This window comes from Neovison vison, chromosome 4 (assembly GCF_020171115.1).
Source record: "Neovison vison isolate M4711 chromosome 4, ASM_NN_V1, whole genome shotgun sequence".
In the NCBI taxonomy this organism is placed as follows: Eukaryota; Metazoa; Chordata; class Mammalia; order Carnivora; family Mustelidae; genus Neogale; species Neogale vison.
Window position 1 is genome coordinate 22,648,845 of NC_058094.1, and position 19,061 is coordinate 22,667,905.

General features: G+C 39.3%; 2 protein-coding genes across 2 annotated transcripts in view; one reads left to right on the forward strand and one right to left on the reverse strand.

Annotated features, from left to right (window-relative positions):
- Window positions 1-333: 333 nt before the first annotated feature.
- Window positions 334-6,395, reverse strand: UTP23 (UTP23 small subunit processome component). The gene is made up of 3 exons (XM_044245062.1): window positions 6,134-6,395; window positions 2,215-2,389; window positions 334-820 (listed from the first exon to the last, which is right to left on the reverse strand). Exons 1-3 carry the CDS (start codon window positions 6,319-6,321, stop codon window positions 437-439), a joined length of 747 nt encoding a protein of 248 aa, XP_044100997.1. The 5' UTR covers window positions 6,322-6,395; the 3' UTR covers window positions 334-436.
- Window positions 6,396-15,585: 9,190 nt separating this feature from the next.
- The window catches only part of EIF3H (eukaryotic translation initiation factor 3 subunit H), a 103,755-nt gene continuing 100,279 nt past the window's right edge, over window positions 15,586-19,061 (forward strand). Inside the window, exon 1 of the mRNA XM_044245061.1 lies at window positions 15,586-15,753. Coding sequence (XP_044100996.1) covers window positions 15,622-15,753 — 132 coding nt within the window. The 5' untranslated portion in view covers window positions 15,586-15,621. The remainder of the gene's footprint in view (window positions 15,754-19,061) is intronic.

Consider the following 19,061-nt stretch of genomic DNA (forward strand, 5'->3'; position numbering starts at 1 on the left):
ACAGAAAGAGACAACAGTTTTATACAGCAAAAAATAATCTCCAGGGGCACCTGGGTGGCTCAGTGGGTTAAGCCTCTGCCTTTGGCTCAGGTCATGATCTCAGGGTCCTGGGATGGAGCCCTGCATCAGGCTCTCTGCTCAGTGGGGAGCCTGCTTCCCCCACCCCCCGCCACCCTCATCTGCTGCTCTGCCTACTTGTGATTTCTCTCTGTCAAATAAATAAATAAAATCTTAAAAAAAAAAAAATGCCTAAACCCATCTACTCTGGTTTGTTTTTCTTTTTTCTTTCCTTTTCCTTCTTTCTTTAACAAATTTTAGGCGAAGGCTTATGGGTCAGTATTTATAAAAATCACAGTCTTTTACTGTAAGTACTTCTATAGTTTTAAAAAGAAATTTGTTTTTCACATTTTAATGTCTTTAAAAGCACTCAAAAAATTCATTCATTATTGTTCTGCTTTTCAGAAAGTACTTTTGAAGTAGATCTGTTCCGGATTCTTTTTCTTTTTCTTTTCTTTTCAGAGGCAGATGATTCTGGGTCCTGTGTTTTCTTCTTTTTCTTCAAACAGCTAAGAGGATTGGGGCCACTTATTTTCTTGCGTTTTTTTCTTCTTCTCTGTTCCTGGTTTTTCACTAAACCTTGTTCTTCTTTGAGTTGCTTGATACTTTGTTTCTCATGCACTGAGACAAGCTGACCTGACTCTATGGCTTTAACAAAGGCAACTGTTTTGGGAGAAGGTTTGTCCAAGACTATAGTGTTCTGAATAATAAACATGAGAGGAACTCCAGGCTTTTTCTTTACTTTCATAGACAAATTCTGATCCTATTAAAAGGAAAAATAGAATTGTTCAGTTCAAATATGCCAGTCAAATAAGATGCCTTAAATAGTAAAAATAAAAGAGATCACCAAGTTTTACTTTTCAAATCAGTATGTCTCACTAACGGGAATATACTTTATGACTTAAAAAAAAAAAAAGAAGACGACACACATGAAATCTGAGCACAGCTAAATGCCAACAAAGGTGAACTAGACTTACCAATATTCTAGGACCACAAATTACAAACTAAGGCAAAGGTAAGTATGTTAGGCAATGTTCCATATCTTCGAAAAGGGTTAGGAATTTTAACACAGGTTGCAGGAACAGTAACAAAGTAAACTGGCTGACTCAGATTCTGGAACTAGCTCTGCATCTAACTGTGTGATTTTATAATTCTAAAAGTGTATTTAAGCAAATCTGTATGTACATGCAATTACTGGATAATATCAACGCTGAGAGTCTCTCCTACCTCCCACTCCTCCACCCTGGATCTTTAAAAGTCTAAAACAGTTCCTTATTGGTAGCACAATTTCAAATAAAATGAAACATGACTTTTTGAGAAAAAATATGAAATACAGGAACACAAGAAAACACTGATGAATATAGAATGTAAAATTTTTGCTCTACCTATTTTCCCTTTAAGAACCCTGAAACATACAATCATATCTCTTTGTCAATAATTTTATTTTTAAAAAAACTTAAGAAAAATCAAAAGCTTAAGGTTCTTTCCTCAAATTCTCCAATGACAACTGCTTTTATCGACTGCAAATTAACTTAAAAGTCTGCTTTTTAAAGATTATTTATTTATTTATTTGAGAGAGAGAGACAGTGAGAGAGAGCATGAGCGAGGAGAAGGTCAGAGAGCAAAGCAGACTCCCCATGGAGCTGGGAGCTTGATGTGGGACTCGATCCCGGGACTCCAGGATCACGCCCTGAGCCGAAGGCAGTCGTCCAACCAACTGAGCCACCCAGGCGTCCCAAAAGTCTGCTTTTTAAAAAGTCAAAACTTTTTGACAATGCACTTCCACCTAAGTTTTCCTGATTATATGTAGCTCCAAATGAAATATAGATAGAAAGGTTAAAAAAAAAAAAAAAAAAAAAAGAGGGGCACCTGGGTGGCTCAGTGGGTTAAAGCCTCTGCCTTCGGCTCAGGGCATGATCCCAGGGTCCTGGGATCGAGCCCCACATCGGGCTCTCTGCACAGCGGGGAGCCTGCTTCCTTCTCTCTCTCTCCCTGCCTCTCTGCCTACCTGTGATCTCTGTCAAATAAATAAATAAATAAAATCTTTAAAAAAATAATAATAATAAATAAATAAATAAAATCTTTAAAAAAAAAAAGAAATATAGATAGAAATGATTTAAAGATTAAAATTAACTCTGGTTTTAAAAGCAGTATCACCTGTGTTGCCACAAAATAGTGATGAGGATTTCCCTCTTCAACCATGGCCAGTAGACATTCTGATCCACTCACAGCATTCTTGAAATGGGGACAGTTTCGGACTTGGCATTTTTGTGCAATCAGTTTTGCCCCATATAAGTCTTTTCCCAACGTTTCTAATTCTTTTAACACACACCTGGGGAAAAAATGTTATTAGCAGCTCACCATTATAACAGATACCTGTCAGTTGTTCACATAAAGCAAGTACTAAAAAATTACCCAATTTTCAACAAATTAAAACTATACCATTACAATCTGAATTTGTCATATGTTGGCCCCAGTCATATGATATCTATTTCACTCTTTAAAAAACCTGGAAAATGCAACCACTGAGTAAAAGGAATAATAGTTAAAATTTACTGAGCACTTATGTGTCAGAGAGCATGCTGAATGTCTTTCCATAACTACTCGCTTCAATCTCAAAACAGCTCTAGTTAGGCCCCTTACTTGAAAATTATCCATATTTTAGAGCAACTCATTCTGAGAGATTTCAAGTAACATGCTCAAACACAGCTAATAAGCACTAAGCCAAAATGTGAATCCAAATAGTTGACAACAGATGCCTTGCCCCAAACTTTGTGGTATATGCTTCTACTTCAAGTACAAATTGGTACACCTTTAAACTATTTTCAGCATAGAAAAGTAAAAATGTTCACATCACCAGCTTAATAACAATCACAACTTCCTTTTTCACTCTGCATTTTCGTACTAATACAAGTCAATGCTTTGCAAAGTGTCAGCTAAAGACTACCCAAATCAAAATGACATAGTGATAACTGCATAATTTCTACTCCTTTCTCATCCCCAAATCTGCACCTCTTGAGGAGTCAAATATTAGCCTTCTAATAAGCTCCCCAAGCACTTCTTCCATGAAAGAGAAGAAAAGAAAGAAAAGGAAAGGAAAGGAAGAAAAAGGGAGGGAGGGAGGGAGGAAGAAAAGGAGAAATAAAGAAAAAATTATAAATACTGAGTCAAAAATTTCTTAGGCTCTAGCCAGCCCTTATCAGACTCTACCTTACCTCACTCCCTTTTTCATTCGTTTAGTTTTTGTTCAAGAAGAAGAGACTCTGCTTTCTTAGTCATCAGTTCTGAACTCTTTTTAGGAGTTTCAGGCCCAAACTACCAAGTATTTATTGAGTATTTCCTGCGGATGGACATCAGCTCTTCAAATTTATGTCTAAAATCAAAGTATTTCCCTGCCTCCAGGGCACGCGATCTCTTTGAATACATGAACTTCCCAGAAGCTGGTCCTAAGTCAGAAATCCTAACTGACCTTTTCTTCATCACCCCTACCCCTACCCCATCAGCTGTTAGAGTTCTAACTCTAACTCTCGGCTGTTGTTATCTGTCTCATAATGTCTCTTTGCAGAACTCCTGAGTTTCTCTTTGAAGTTTCCTCTATGAAGTTGGGGCTCCCATTACTTCTGGATTGGACAACCACCAAATGAGTTTGCCTGCCGTCACGCTCTTGCTTCTCCAACTTAGCCCTCACACCTCTGCAGTTAGCTTTTCTAAAAGACAGCTGTTGGGTCTGATAGCATTTCTCTCTTCATTATGCACATCAAGAATTGACAGAATACAAAATAATGTGCTTTAAAATAAACCATCAGTAAGATGTGTGCTGGGGGTGGTGGGAGTGGATAAATGAAACAAGACTGGACATGTCAACAATTCCAAAAGCTGAGTGATATTTCATTATACTACTCTACTTTTGTGTATGTATAAAATATTCTGGAAGTTAAAATAACTTCTTTAGGTCAAAAATGCTATAGAGTATAATTTCATGCAGTACTTCCCACACTTTTTTTGTTATAGCACTATATTAGAAATGTTAATATTTTGGGGCACCTGGGTGGCTCAGTTGTTAAGCATCTGCCTTTGGTTCAGGTCATGATCCCAGGGTCCTGGGATCAAGCCCCGCATCAGCTCCCTACTCTTCAAGAAGCCTGCTTCTCCCTCTCCTACTCCCCCTACTTGTATTCCCTCTCTCACTGTGTCTCTGTCAAATAAATAAATAAAATCTTTTAAAAAAAAGTTAATATTTCTCTGGCATACAGAGGTAAATGAACAGGTTTTGTGTAGCCTTAAGTGATGAACTCAGGGCACAACTCAACTAACGACTTGTCCAGCAGCCCTAAAGGCTAAGGGGGTAAAAAACCATGGGATAAAAAACAATGATTTTGAAGTGCTACTTGAATATGGAAAGCTCTTCATGGAGCAATACCATCGTAAGAAAAGCAGGGCAATAATACTTTGCGCCCAGTAAGAGCCCATTCCTGTGTGTGTGTGTGTGTTTGTGTGTGTGTGTATGCATGTGTATATAGAAAGAACTGGATGGACATTACAGCACGTTGACAGTGGTAATTCGTTGGTGAGGTATTATGGGTCATTTTAATTTCTTTTCCTATTTTTTTAAAGTAAATAAGCTACTATGGAAACGGGAACCCCTAAGTTTCTTAGTAGTTCATGTTGTTGAGTTTTTACCTTCTTCCCAGCTTCACTTCCAACTACATTCTGTGTTCTAACCTCCTTTCCAGGCATTTGACAGCTCCATTTCTTTATTCAAGAGGCCTCCACAAGTCACTTCTATCTTTTCTGTCACTCAAAATAGTCCCTCCCCTCAGAACGGAAAGATGAAAACAAAAGAAGAGAAAGAGAAAGAGAGAGGGAGGAAGAAAAGGAGAAATAAAAAATTATAAATACTGAGTCAAAAATTTCTTAAGCTCCAGCCAGCCCCTGTCAGACTCTACCTTGCCTCGCTCCCTTTAGTCTTTAAGAAAACTCAAAAGTTTAAGAAAAGCTCAAAAGTTATCTCCTTTATGAAACCCTCCATGATTCCATCCTCCCTCCTATGTCCAGGAGGCCCCATCTTAAGCGTTCTCACACCCAGGGAGTCACAACACACTGGAGTCAAAACACACCCATGGAGGTTGACTGACACACTTTACTGGCCCTGAGGGCTGGACGTTTGTCCTGGTCACCAAGTTATCCTCAGTGGCTAGAGCGCTGCCCGGCATACAGCTGGTGCTTAATAAAGACAGCCGAATAAACTAATGAGCACGGGCAGAGGTCTTAACCTCGAGTTCTGAATGCTCTTTCTGGGAATCGAAGATGTTCGCTCACACAGCCAGTTGTGAGGCTTGAAAAATTTTCATTTACACTAGAAAAAGCGAGGCAAATAGGAGCAACCATTTAAAAGGGGGCAGGTTTTGGGGTCGCCTGGGTGGCTCAGTGAGTTAAGCCTCTGCCTTGGGCTCAGGTCATGATCTCCGGGTCCTGGGATCGAGCCCTGCATCAGGCTCTCTGCTCCACGGGGAGACTGCTTCCTCCTCTCTCTCTGCCTGTCCCTCTGACTACTTGTGATCTCTGTCTGTCAAATAAATAAAATCTTTTAAAAGGGGGGGGCATGGAGCACTGGGTGTGGTGAAAAAATAATGAATACTGTTTTTTTGAAAATAAATTTTAAAAAGAGGGGGGTTAGGTTTTGGATACTAGCAAGGGCTCTACATACACGATACCTCGTTTGATCCTTCCGGCAACCTTTTGAGGTACGGTCTCTCCCTTGCGGCAGAGAAATCCGAGGCTCGGAGATGAATTGCAGGAGATCACAAAGCGGGTAGGACTGGGACCTAGATTCGAAGCCGGGTCGCACTAGAAAGCTCGTCTGGGCTCATCTGCCAGGCCAACGACGGGAAGAGCCGCAGGACCCTGTACTTTCTACCCACGCTGCAGACGCCCGCCTGACCTCCTCAGTGCCCCCCACTCCACTGTCAATTCCTCCCGGGTGGGGCGTTCTGCACGCCGCGGCCCTGCCTCCACCACGCCCGCAGGATCCCCGGGCCTCCTCCCCGGACCTCCTCTCCAGACCCGCCGGGCCCACCTGGTGGTGCACAGCTGTGTCTCCCCCATGAGGTAGCGGGGCAACTGCTCCCGCAGCTGGATACGGCCGCGCAGCGCCGCCTGACAGAAGGTACCGTCCAGCAGGATCTGGTACGGCTCGCGAACTCCGAAATTATTGCGGAAGAAGCCGAGATGCTTCTTGGCATGTTTCTGCCTCGTGATCTTCATGCCTGACTTAAACGGACCGACACAGGGGGTAGCAGCGGCCGTCTACCTCACAGCCCGCTCCTGCCGGAAGTAAAGTGCCTTTGCCCCCGGAAGCAAACGCCCCCATCTGCCGGGCCGCCCTGGGGACGGCAAGCTCAGACGAGCGCGCGCTTTAAGGTGCGCGCCGTGGGGGCGGTGCTTGTGCCTAGCAGGAAAATGATAATCAACGAGAATATTGAACCTTAATACGCTACAGACTTTATTCTAAGTAATTTACCATATACTATTCCCTTTAATGTTTACAATTCCCAGGTGGGGGAAGGAAGGGGATCAGAGTAATTGGACAACTCTGAGCATGTCTGTCCTAGTTGGCTTCCCTCAAAGAAATTAAGCGCCTTTGCAAAGGGCACGTGGGTCTTTAGTGTTACAACTATCACTGGAACCAGGACTGAAGTTAAGGGCTGCCTGTAGTTCAGATGTTCTTGCTACCCACCCTCCATAAGAACTGTTACTGAGTGCTAAACTTAGGGCAGAAGACGGCACCATTTTGCATCTCCTCCTCCCCTTAAGACCATTCTAAATCACTTACACAGGGTATTTTGGGGAAAAAAAAACGCCCAAGAGCTTCATTTTTTTATGTGTCAGAATCCCGAAACTTGAGTCCTAGTTCTACCACTAACCCAAGCCAACTTCACTTTGAGCAACAATTCAAAAAAACTGGCTTCACTTCCGCACTGCCAAACTGGTTATCAGGACCAGACTTTTCAAGAACCCTTTCTATGTTTCTTATGTCAGACCATAAGGTGTCTGAGATACGAAGACTAGGTAGGTACTGGGCTAGTAGCAAAAAGGGGAAAAGACCAAAAGTTTACAAGTTACTTGGTCAACTCGATTAATGAAGAGTTAATCAGAAAAATTTTTCCCCAGCAGGTAATTAATTGCCAAGGGTCTGCTTAATTTCAGAGCAAGATAATCAAAGCATGGGGAGGATAAAATGTTGCATTTTTGTCCTGGCCTGGAACCTGTCCCATATCTAGCTTTGGCTAACAATGGAGAGAAAGAACCAATACAAAGTTACTGAGATTTGCATTTGGGGTTTTATTTGAAGATACAGGTTTATGGAATTGGAACTAAGATATTCTATAATGGTTCCCATATCCTGATTCCCAGCACAACATCACTTAGGTGCTTTTATTTCACTGAAAATAAATTTAGAAACTGGAAGCTATAAGGTGTTATTAATGGGATTGGATTCATGGTTCTTGAGTATAATTGCTCACTGCTTTCCAGTTTTATTCTTCTTTATTCCTGCATGCCAACTCCCCACCCCAGCTATACTCCCACCACAGAGAAATTGTACCAACCTCGTCTTACAAATCAGTTAAAACATTTAAAAAAAAATAATAAGATACCCAGATTGATCTACCAGCTCCATTTCATTGGTTATATTTCACTTGTGATGATAAAGGGAAACCTCACTATAATGGAGTTGGAAAGTTGGGCTGAGAGAATCTCACACCCCACTACTTTTATTCAGTAACAGGCCCAACAGGAAGAGACAGATCTTGTACATAGATATTACATTACTACTCCAGCAGGAGGAAGAAACGCTTTCCTTATTCAATGCCCCACCAACAGCCCAGCCAATGAGAGATGGTCACAACTTGGCCAATGAGAAGCCCCTACAAGCTCTCAGTTTACTCCAATCGACTTTTTGTTTGTACCAGTCTTTCCAAACCTTCCGCCCCCTCCCATTACCTCTATAAAAGAGCAGTACCTCTTCTTTGTCCCCCAGGTTTGCATGGTGTTGCTAGCTCCCTTGTCTGGTATTGCACTTGTCTTCTGTTTCTGAATAAAGCCATCTTTTTTCCTTGGTGAAAAAAGTGGCTTAAAATAACTGGTTTGATATTTAAGCTTAATCAGTGAAAAAAATATGGTGCAGGACTAGAGCTTTGAGTCCTATTCTAGTTGTTGTTGTTGTTGTTGTTAATGTATTAAACTACAGCATAATTATTTTCTAAGCTCTGTGTATATGACAGTGCCATTTGCATACCAGATCTTTATTTCACAAACATAAAGGCAGTCTATGACAGTGATTACCAAGTTTAAAACAGAGCTTTCTGTTACAGCAGTATTTCTCAAAACATGATCCTGGAACATGCCGAAAAAGCCCCTGTTGCTTATTTAAAATGCCCATTTCTGGCTCAGAATATGTATTGAGGGATAGGGATACTATTCAGAAAGGAAGTGACGTTTATTACAATCTTCCAAAGTTGTTATTATGCATATTAATGTTCCTGAGGTTTGCAGTCAAGCATCACTGTTTATCCAATAGGACATTTTCCAATGAATACTTTTTGGTCTGATGGTCAATGACCTAGTATTAGAAAATCAGTATTTGGCCACAACCAAGGCAAAAGACAAATATTGCTATTATTGGTTGAACTATTTAGATATAAATTTAAATCTGAAATTTTACTTTCAAAATTATTATGATATCACTGTTAAATAGCCATTGAAAATAATTTTGATGTTATAGTACTGGAACAATAATATCTCAGCATTTCTAGCTGCTAGCTTTTTTCTTAGGTCACTACACTGGACATTTTCCATGCCAAATAGACATTCAGCTCAGGTAGGTAGGGAATTAATTTATTTTTCTTTATTTTTTCATGCTCTTTATATTCTTTATTATGTCTGGATCAAATATAACTTATAATATGATTTGTTGTACATGATTTTGAAATTTTTTCTTCATGAAATTTTGAGGAAGCCAAGCTGACAGAATGATTTATTCTTGCAAGGTGTGCCTAATTCCCAAACAAGCCTTTTTCATGAATGATTCATGCCCTAAATGGAATTAAATAGGTAAATATTAAATATAATTCATAAAGGTTATTTTGTTTAATTTCATAAATGTTAGTATTCCAGATAATTCACAAAGATCCATTGTGATCTTATTGTACCTTATACTCATATTTAAATATTTATAAACATTGGTGAACACCTATTAGAAAAAAGGATACAATTTTCTATCTAACATTATGTAGCTAACACGTGTTCTAGGTAAATAATTTCCCTAAATAAATCATTTAGAACAACTTGGGTAAACTGTACTGAGGACCTACTAAGTTCGTCACTAGGATCCTCTATGACAGACTCCATCCTGGACTTGCTTACTGTGAACTTCCATATGTGGCAGGCAGTGTTTGGAATATTGGATCTGAGGCTGCTCCACTTTTTAAAACATTTTTATATTTTTCAAATTACAAAAATTCCTATCAAAATAAGTGAAACAATGGAACACCACAAAGGTATTCATCCCTTCTCCCCTTGCCCAGAGAAAACATTAACAACCTACTGTGTATCCTTTAGCAATTTCCCATTTTCATATACTTACAACTCACTTGTATACCTATACATAGGGATTTTTGCCCCTTTAAATTATTCAAAAATGGAATCCTATTTTATCACTTTTATACATTTTGCTTTTTCTCACCCACCAACTCTTGTGGAAATCCTCCCCCCCACCACCACACACCTCAAGTCAATTGGCATAGTTCTCATTCATTATTTTTAATGACTGCATGACATTTCCCACAAAATCATCTTATATAACAGAGTTGATGTGATACAAACCGTAAATTGTCACCCAATCTCTTTTTTTCTAGTAATAGAATTTTGATTTTATTCTGGACATTAATATGTGGTCAGAGAAAAGAATCCATTTCCCAGACTTCTGTGCAGTTAAGTATAGTCATATGGTTAAATTCTAGCCAAGGATACGTAAGTATAAATGTTACAAAGGACTTCTGGGAAGGCTGCTTAAAAGATGCCAACTTAGCTCAACAACTGGCACTTGGGTTTTTTTCCACGTTCTTCCTTCCTTCCTACTGGAATTTGAATGTGATGAATGGAACACCAGAACCTATTTTAGTCCATGAGGTAACCCTGAACATGGAGGCCATGTGCTAAGTACGCAAAGCAGCTAAAGGAAGGAGTCTGTGTCATTTGTGAAACCATCTTTCCAAATCCAGGCTTTCTATGTCTGGACTTGTTTTACATAAGAGAAAAATAAACTTTTACCTTGGTTTAAAAATATTATTTTAAGGTTTTTTTTCACTTTTTGAGACTTTATTTTAGAGCAGCAAGTTATTTAAAACAAAATTAAAAGGAAGATCCAGAGATTGCCCATATACACTCAGCCTCAACACATATACAGCTTCCCTATGATCCACATCACTCACCAGCATGGTACTTTATTTTTTTCAGCTCAGGATGAACCTACAATGGCACACTCAGTTTCTTTTGTATGCAGCCAAACCCAGTCCTAATTGATAAAGTTAAAACAGCTAGACTTTTACATCTGCAGATGTCTTTGATGAAACTTTGATACGGGTTAGTGTTTGTCAATGCAAGTGCCCTTTCTTTGAACAGGTTCAAAATCCCAGTGTATATGTTTTCTGTAAAGGGTGCAATGTTTTTTCAAAGTAAAATAAATTAAATCCTTTTTGCATACAATAAAATCTATCTTGACTTTTTTTTTTCTTTTGCAAGTATAAACAATTTAATTTGAACTGGGTATGTCGTGGGATGAAACTTCTGTTGAGTAAAGTTAGTTAAATATGAAGACCCCCCCCCAGCTGCTTGGGCAAGAAACATCAAGGACATGTTAATGCCACCCAGTTGTCAATTAAAGAAAGCAAGTCTGTTGATGCAGCTAGTACCAGTGAGTTCTTCCTTCAGGGTATATGACAATAAAGAAAATGTCTCTTAGAAAAAAGTGTCAAGGGGTTTCTGTTTGTCCATGGTATTTTTTAACCAGACAGTAGTCAGGAAGTCCACCATTGGTTATCAGATGGCCGTAATATTGGACTAGCAAATCTACTCGCTGTAATAGTCTATTTCAATGAAATCGTACAGAGAACAACTACTACCCTGGGAATTAAGTTGAAAGGAATTCAGCCTTTCACTATAACAGATCTAAACAAGGTTCTACCTTGGAATGTTACTACAAAATGTTTAATGGTATTAATTAAAGTGGCAAAACTGAAAACTGGTAGAGAAGAGGAAAAGTTAAAAAGTGGCAACAATGTGCAAACTATTTCATTTTGATTCATAACAAACTTGCCTTTCAAATTTAATTAAATCATAACTGAAACTGGTAGGGAAATTCGTACTGACCGTATGGGGGCTTTCATTTTAACTTACCAAGCATTTTAGGAGATTAATAAATCCTTGTAAAATTACTCTGGGTAAGCAAATATTATTTCTGTTACTTAAAGGAGTTTAAAGACCAAAAATAATGTCAGATTATGGTATTAAAAGGATTTTCTACAAACACTATTTATTTATATTGAACAAAATGTTGAAGACAACCATTTCACTCATGGTTTCGTATATATTTTTAAGCAGCAGGAGGACTTCAGGGCAGAAACTGATCTCCTGGTGGCAAGAAATTAAAGAGACTTTCAATAATCCAGTAGAATATTATTTCAAAGTCTCATATTTATAATTAAATTACACCAATACAAGGTATTAATTATGTTATATTATACAAAAAAATCACTCTTAGAATCTGTGCAAATATTTTCAATGCTATATCACCTTGTTTTAATATTAGTTGGTAATTCATATATCAAAATACTGGGACAAGAAGGCCAAATGTTGTTTTTAAAATTATTATTATTTTAACAAACATATAGGAAATGCCCACATCTGGGTCATATGTATAAATCAATATTATTTTTTTTTATTGACTGTCTTTACCGCCTTTATTGTTCCTTTCATGATGCTGAGCAAATTACTTAGCTCTTCAAACAATGGCCTCACAAAGTCTCACTTCACATGTACACAGAAGGAAGCACATGATTTAAATTGATCCCAATCAGACTAAAGAGAAAGATCTTTTTTCCCCATGGCTGTAGGAGAGGTTTTCTTTTTCTTGCAATAAACATAAAAAAAGAAGTGCATTGTGTCCATTGCTACTGGCAGCTGTTTTGAAATTATGGGAGTAGCCAGTCTATGGACAGAACCAAAACATGTTAGAAACCAGAGTCAAGGGTATCTTAATGATATGGAACTGGAGAATTTATGTTACTTTATTTGCAATATGCCCTCCTCTAGACATTTAGTTATGTGATAGAGTACATCTCCTTCTTGTTTAAAATAATTAAAATTGGGTTTTTGTTACTTGTTTGTTGTTACTTGCAGCCCAATGTGACCTAACTGATGGAATATTTGCTAAATTCAGCACCCCCAAAAAATACCTTTTAAAAGTAAAAATTATAGGGGAGGCTAGCTGGCTCAGTTGGTGGAACGTGTAACTCTTGGTCTTGGAGTTGTGGGTTTAGGCCCCAGTTTGGGCATAGAAGTTACTTAAAAAAAAATAAGTAAAAGGAAAAATGATGGTATTGTTTGTGTAACACCTTGCTTTAAGGAAATTTAAGATGTTCTGCATATGTTCTCGTTTTATCCTGGACAATATTGTGAAGAAGCTAGGATGCAGAAACCTATTGTTATTATCTGCTTTCAGCATCTCTCAAAGGTGTCTTTCCACTCTAGTTAAATATTAAGTAAAGTGTTTAGGGTTTTAAGCCAGATGATTTTCTTTGGCCAAATGAATGTTTGTGGACTTCTAAAAAGTATACTAACTTAATCCAGAACTTTAGTTTTTCCCTATTTATATGTTTTTTCTTCTGGCTTTGCTAACTTCTAATTTTTGTGTGTAGACCTGACTTGTTAATTATGATGACACCGTATAGTCTCTTAGGGAGGGGGAGATATTGCCCTTCCCTCCCATTTCCATAGAATAGGGAGTTTCTGATCCCTTCCTCATGAATGAGTGTTGTTGGAGGGTAGGCTTCCTGTTTCTCTCTATTCCCTGATACTTGCGACTCCTAAAAGAAGGAAGGTATAATCTGATATTTTGGAGATCTCATAACCATCACATAATCACATATCTTTCCCAAGAGAAGAAAAGATCTTTGTGCTCCTTTGCTTGAAAAGAACCTATATAGAAGAGGTAAGAACATATATCCCTTACAGAATCTTATGCTGAAAGCTTGGAAAGTTTCCTTGCTTCTTTTGTTTCCAAGGGGTACTAGAGAAGGAGGACCCCTTAGCTCTATGTCATGAATACACAGTTACTTCCCAAAGGGACAGTAAATAGTAAGATCAGATTACTTTCTACCCATTTCCTTCCTCAAAAGCAAGAACAAATGCCAAGTTGATCCTATAAAGGTTAGCTGTGAGCCCTGAGCAGACATAGACACAGAGACCATCCTATACCTATCTACTCCCTGACCAAGAGCGCTGCTCAGCTCAGGTCCCAAGACTCATCAGATGTCCAAAGGAACCTTGCCTTCCATATAGATCTGGAAGCAGGCAACAACTAAATAGAAATAAACTGATATTTTAAAAAACGCTTTGGCTAATCTGTATACCAAATAAGAAGAAAGTGACATTTTAAAAAATCCTTTTGGCTCACCGTTGGAGTCTTGACTCTCAGTTTACTACATTGAAAGGGGGTTTAAGTAAGCTTTAGCCAAGTGAGGGAAGGCAGTTCCAACACAGGCTGGTTCTAAGGCGTGGCTGGACTGGTCACAGTCTGACATTCACTGAGTTGTGTTTTCCTAGTGGGTAGAGTTACATGCCACAAAGGCAAAACTGGTCAGACTGTTTATTTTTTCATTTTTTCATTCAGGTATGACAAGCTATTCTTTGCTTCCTGTCCCTAGGTGGTAGTCACCCATGGGCACAGCCCACAGCTTGCTTTGGAATGCCTTCACCATCCTCTCTCATTTTGCCTCTGACTAAATTTGAAATATTTTCAACAAATGTAGAAGTATGCTAAAAAGTTTCATTCCTGTGACAGAAAAAATGAAGAACATTATTACAAACACAGGGTAAATTTATTTTGGCCTATAAATGAATAGCTACAATGGCATTAGTACCTGCAACATCAAACTGCTTTTTTTGGAGGCAGAAATACAATTTAATGACTGTGACTAACCTTCTTTGGGTGATCAATATAGAAAATTCCGTGTTCTGCTACAATCTGTTATTTAAATTTTTCTGTATGGTTTAGAGATATTTGGTTCTTATTTTTCTAAGATCTTGAGGAGGGAGCTTTGGTTATTGATTGGAGATAGTTCCTCTTTCATATTGTATGCATTTAGCTATAAACTTTTCTCTTAGCATTGATGTAGCTGTGTCTCACAATTTTTTTTTAAAGATTTTCTTTATTCACTTGACAGACAGAGATCACAAGTAGGCAGAGACACAGGCAGAGAGGAGGCAGAGAGGAGCAGCAGAGCAGAGAGCCCGATGTGGGGCTCGATCCCAGGACCCTGAGATCATGACCTGAGCTGAAAGCAGAGGCCTCAACCCATTGAGCCATCCAGGCGCCCCAATCAGCGTTATTTTCTTTTCTTTTCTTTTTTTTTTTTTAAATTTTATTTATTTATTTGACAGAGAGAGAGATCACAAGCAGGCGGAGAGTCAGGCAGAAAAAGAGAGAAGAAGGCTCCCGCCAAGCAAAGAGCCCGATGCGGAGCTCGATCCCAGGACACTGAGATCATGACCTGAGCCAAAGGCAGCGGCTTAATCCACTGAGCCACCCAGGCGCCCCCAATCAGTATTATTTTTAAAGAGTATGCTCTGCATTATCCTTGGACACGGTACATAAAATAGCTTCTTTAGTACTTTCCTCATGTAAATTCTTTATGAAATCAATAGCAGCAAAGGACTATTAATTTTCATTATTCTGATTAAAGTTCCTATATTCTAATTAATTTCTGTATATTCTAAGTGGTTAGAGACTGCTACCTAAAATTACCTAAAACAAACTGCAATACCAGCTCACCGCTAATTAACAGGATGACGTTGGACAAATCTCAGTTTCCAAGTATGTGTGAAGGGAGTTGTACAGCTCTTCATAGTTTATTAGGTTGGGAATGGGGATTGATTTAAAAAAAAAAGTGAACTCGTTTTTAAGTGAGAAGCTACAATAAACAAGAGCTATAATGTTGCTATGGTCAACTGACTAATGGCGACTGACTAAACATATGGTTGAAAATATTCTAAAAAGTCTAATTTTGTCTCAAACCCTTTGCGAGAAAGAAGCCGCAAAGGCAAAACGCACATGCGCAAAGAATTTTCTCCGCGAAGAAGGCGAGGCTGGAAAGGAGATGCGGGGCGGAGCTCCGCTCCGGCTTTTCCTCCCAGCTCCGCCCCTTGGACTGTGCGTGACGTCACGTAAAGCCCGTACTTCCGCTTCCGGTCACTCACGTTCCTCTTTTTTCCTGTCTGGCTGAAAAGATGGCGTCCCGCAAGGAAGGCACAGGCTCTGCTGCCACTTCTTCCAGCTCCACCACCGGCCCGGCGGGGAAAGGCAAAGGCAAAGGCGGGTCCGGAGATTCGGCTGTGAAGCAAGTGCAGATAGATGGCTTGGTGAGTGGGGTTCCGTTTCCCCAGACCCACGTGGGGAGCTCAGTCCTTAGTTCAGTCCCGCCTGAAGCGCTGCTTGGCAGCCTCCCCCTGGGCCGGGTGAGACTGGGACAAGGTTTTCTCCTAAAATCTTTCTCTTTCATCTTCACTTCTTGCTGGGAGGCGCAGCAGCTTTCTCTGCCACCTGTTGGGGTGGGGGGTTGAGGGCCGAGACAGGGAACAGAGGCTAGGGGTGTGTGACAGATTCCTGGGGTCTTGTTTTGAGATGTCTGGATTTGGAGAAAGACTCTTTAGGAGGACAAATAGGTGAAGGAGATGTCGAGAAGGATCTGCGAACCTCGGGCTTTTGGAAGATGGGTCAACTTCATTGCTTCTCAGCTGGGACCTGACATCCATAACTTCCCAAGTGGAGATTTACTTTATAGCCACTTCGGAGCCTGCTGGTTCAGCATTTATCTGAAACTACGTAGTGGGAATAAACATCTCTTATATGGGCTTCTCCTTTCCCTCTCTGTGAATGTTGGAGTGCCTCGAGATTTGGGTGTAGGCATCCTTCTATCAGGTCTCTGCTTTACATGGTATAACAAAAGTAGGTAAAAGCACACTCCTGGAGCCAGGCTGCTTGGGTTTGAGTCCTATCTCTAAAATTAGCTGAATGACATTAGTTAAGTTAATCTCTTTATACTTATGTTAGTTGTTTTGAGGATTGAAATTGGCTGCATATATGTCATAACTAGAACAGTGTTTGAGACATAGTAAGTTACCATTTAATCTTAATTGCTTCAGTGTTATTGGTGTTACAAGAAGTTACAGTAGTAGATTCTCAAGTTCCTTTCTTATGGCTTTAAATGTTACTTATATTCTTTTTTTTTAAAGATTTTATTTATTTATTTGACAGACAGATCACAAGTAGGCAGAGAGGCAGGCAGAGAGAGAGGGGGAAGCAGGCTCCCTGCTGAGCAGAGAGCCCTATGCGGGGCTCGATCCCAGGACCCCGGGATCATGACCTGAGCCGAAGGCAGAGGCTTTAACCCACTGAGCCACCCAGGCGCCCCAAATGTTATTTATATTCTGATAATCTTTAGTTTTTATTTGTCAGACTTGGTTTTCGCTTGCAATTCTTAAATACCCCTGCCTTCCTGACATCGCTGTTTGGGTATCTTATAGGCATCTCAAATTTAACTTGACCAAAATAAGATTATTGCCATCTTCCCTTTCCTCTCTCCCCATCCTTGGTCTTACCTTAGGCTCTCCTGTCTTAGTAAATGGAACTACCATCTAACCATTTGAACAAGTTAGAAAACCTAGGCAGTAACCTACATTTTCCCCCTCACCAAATCCTATTGTTTCCACCTCCAAAATATATCAGATTCATCTGCTTCTCATCTATCTGTGTGCGATCAACCATATCCTCTTGGAATAAAATACAGACTTCTTACCATCTTCTTAAGGTCCTGGGACTCTTGTCTCTTTCTCCAGACTCACCTCCTGCTTCATTCTAGGCTTCATTCACAAGTATTTTAGTTGTTTCCTCTTCTTAAAATACTCAAGTATTCTTCCTACTTGGTGGCTTCTTTTGATTCTTTAGGTCCTTGGCTTAAATGCTCCATATTAAGAAAGGCTTTGCCTACCAGCCCTGTTTAATGTAGCTCACTCCCCATCATCCTCCATCATACCACTCTGTTTCATAGCATTTTCCACTGACTGTAACTGTCTTATTTGTTTTTTTGTTTGACTCCAAACCAGAATGTAAGCTACTGATGGCAGTTAAGGGACTGTGCTTTTTCACGTGTTATGTTTTCAGTGCAGAACCTTTTAACTGATAAATAGAAGAAATATAGAATATATAGAATAAATATACAATAGATGAATGAACAAAACTTTTTTTTTTTTTTTAAAGATTTATTTATTTATTTTGGGGGGATATGAGCAGGGTGTGTGGGAGGGCGGGAGGAGAGGGAGAGAAGGAGACTCCCCAGTGAGTGTAAGCCAGCCATGGGGCTTGATCCCACGACCCCAAGATAATGACCTGAGCCGAAGTCAAGAGTTGGACCCTTAATAACTGATCCACCCAGGTGCCCTTCATTTTTGTACTGCTTCTAGTTCCATGTCCTGATATCTTTTATAGATTGTTCTAATGGTATCTTGATTTGTTCTCTTAGCCCTGTTCAGTCTATTATTCATTCTTCAGTTAAAACATTTCACTTACTGTGAAGGTTTAGATCTTGTTAACTTCCTTCCTGAAATGTTTACAGTGATGTTGCAGTGAATTCAAGGCCTACCAAGATTTTAACTTCCTGCTATTTCCAAGCCTCATAGGAAGTATACGTTCCAGCAACACAGGACTATTTGGTTAGTCTGATGTTTAATCACATTTGTTCCTGGCATCTTATTAGTGGCCGAGACCTGTTTTTCTTCTTGTATCGAACCTTTCCTTTCCTACCTTTGGTTCTGCTTCACCAAATCTTTTGTATCTTTAGTATCATCTTCTGCTTAACATGTGAACATTGTCAGGACTTAACCATATTATGATGTTTAGTTCTCTTTTTCACTTAATAGCTCTGTGTTCCATTCTTAGTTGCCACTTTTTTTCCTCTTGAAGTTAACAGTTAAAGAATTGTCTGTAATTGTGGTTTTCCATTCTTTATTCAACTCACTGTTGTTAGAATCTCCATCACCAATAATTCCCTGATTTAGGTTTTAGAAAAATCATTGATAGCATTCGCAAAGAACTATACAGAATATCAGAATATATCACATATGCAAAATAGTATCTACGATACGTAATTTAAGTAATCACAAAATAAACGAGTTACCTGCCATTCAGCGTGAGAAATAGAACATTGTGAGTATCTTTGAAACCGCTTCCCCTCTTTCATCCTTTCCTCCTATCCCTAATCTGCGCCCTGTAATCACTATTGTGAGCTTTAGTTCAGGGATTGGGTTTTCTTTATAGTTTTATCATACAGAGTATTTCTAAATAGTTTGTTTTGTTTTGCCTGTTTATATTAATAGTATGAACGAAATATGAATTAAATCGTAGTACATGTTCTCCTGTGTCTTGAGTCATAAATGCATATCTCACATTGTTTTCGAGATTAGTCCATTCTAGACTGTAGCTATAATTCATTCCTTTTCATTACTATAGAGTGCCTCATTGTATGAATATGGCATAATAGTCCTCATCTGACCATTAATGGACAATTAGATGGCTTGTTTTTCCTGTGTGAAATGGTATTTCCCCAGAATCTTTTAATTGTCTCTTCCATTAGACTTGCCAATGAGATTTTTACTCCTGTGTGGAGTCAGTG

Coding starts and splice junctions, on each gene's coding strand:
- UTP23 (XM_044245062.1), bottom strand. CDS start 6,321: ATGAAGATCACGAGGCAGAAACATGCCAAGAAGCATCTCGGCTTCTTC. Junction 2,390..6,133: donor ACACAGCTGTGCACCACCAG/GTGGGCCCGGCG, acceptor TTTTTTCCCCAG/GTGTGTGTTAAAAGAATTAG. Junction 821..2,214: donor ACTATTTTGTGGCAACACAG/GTGATACTGCTT, acceptor TCCTTTTAATAG/GATCAGAATTTGTCTATGAA.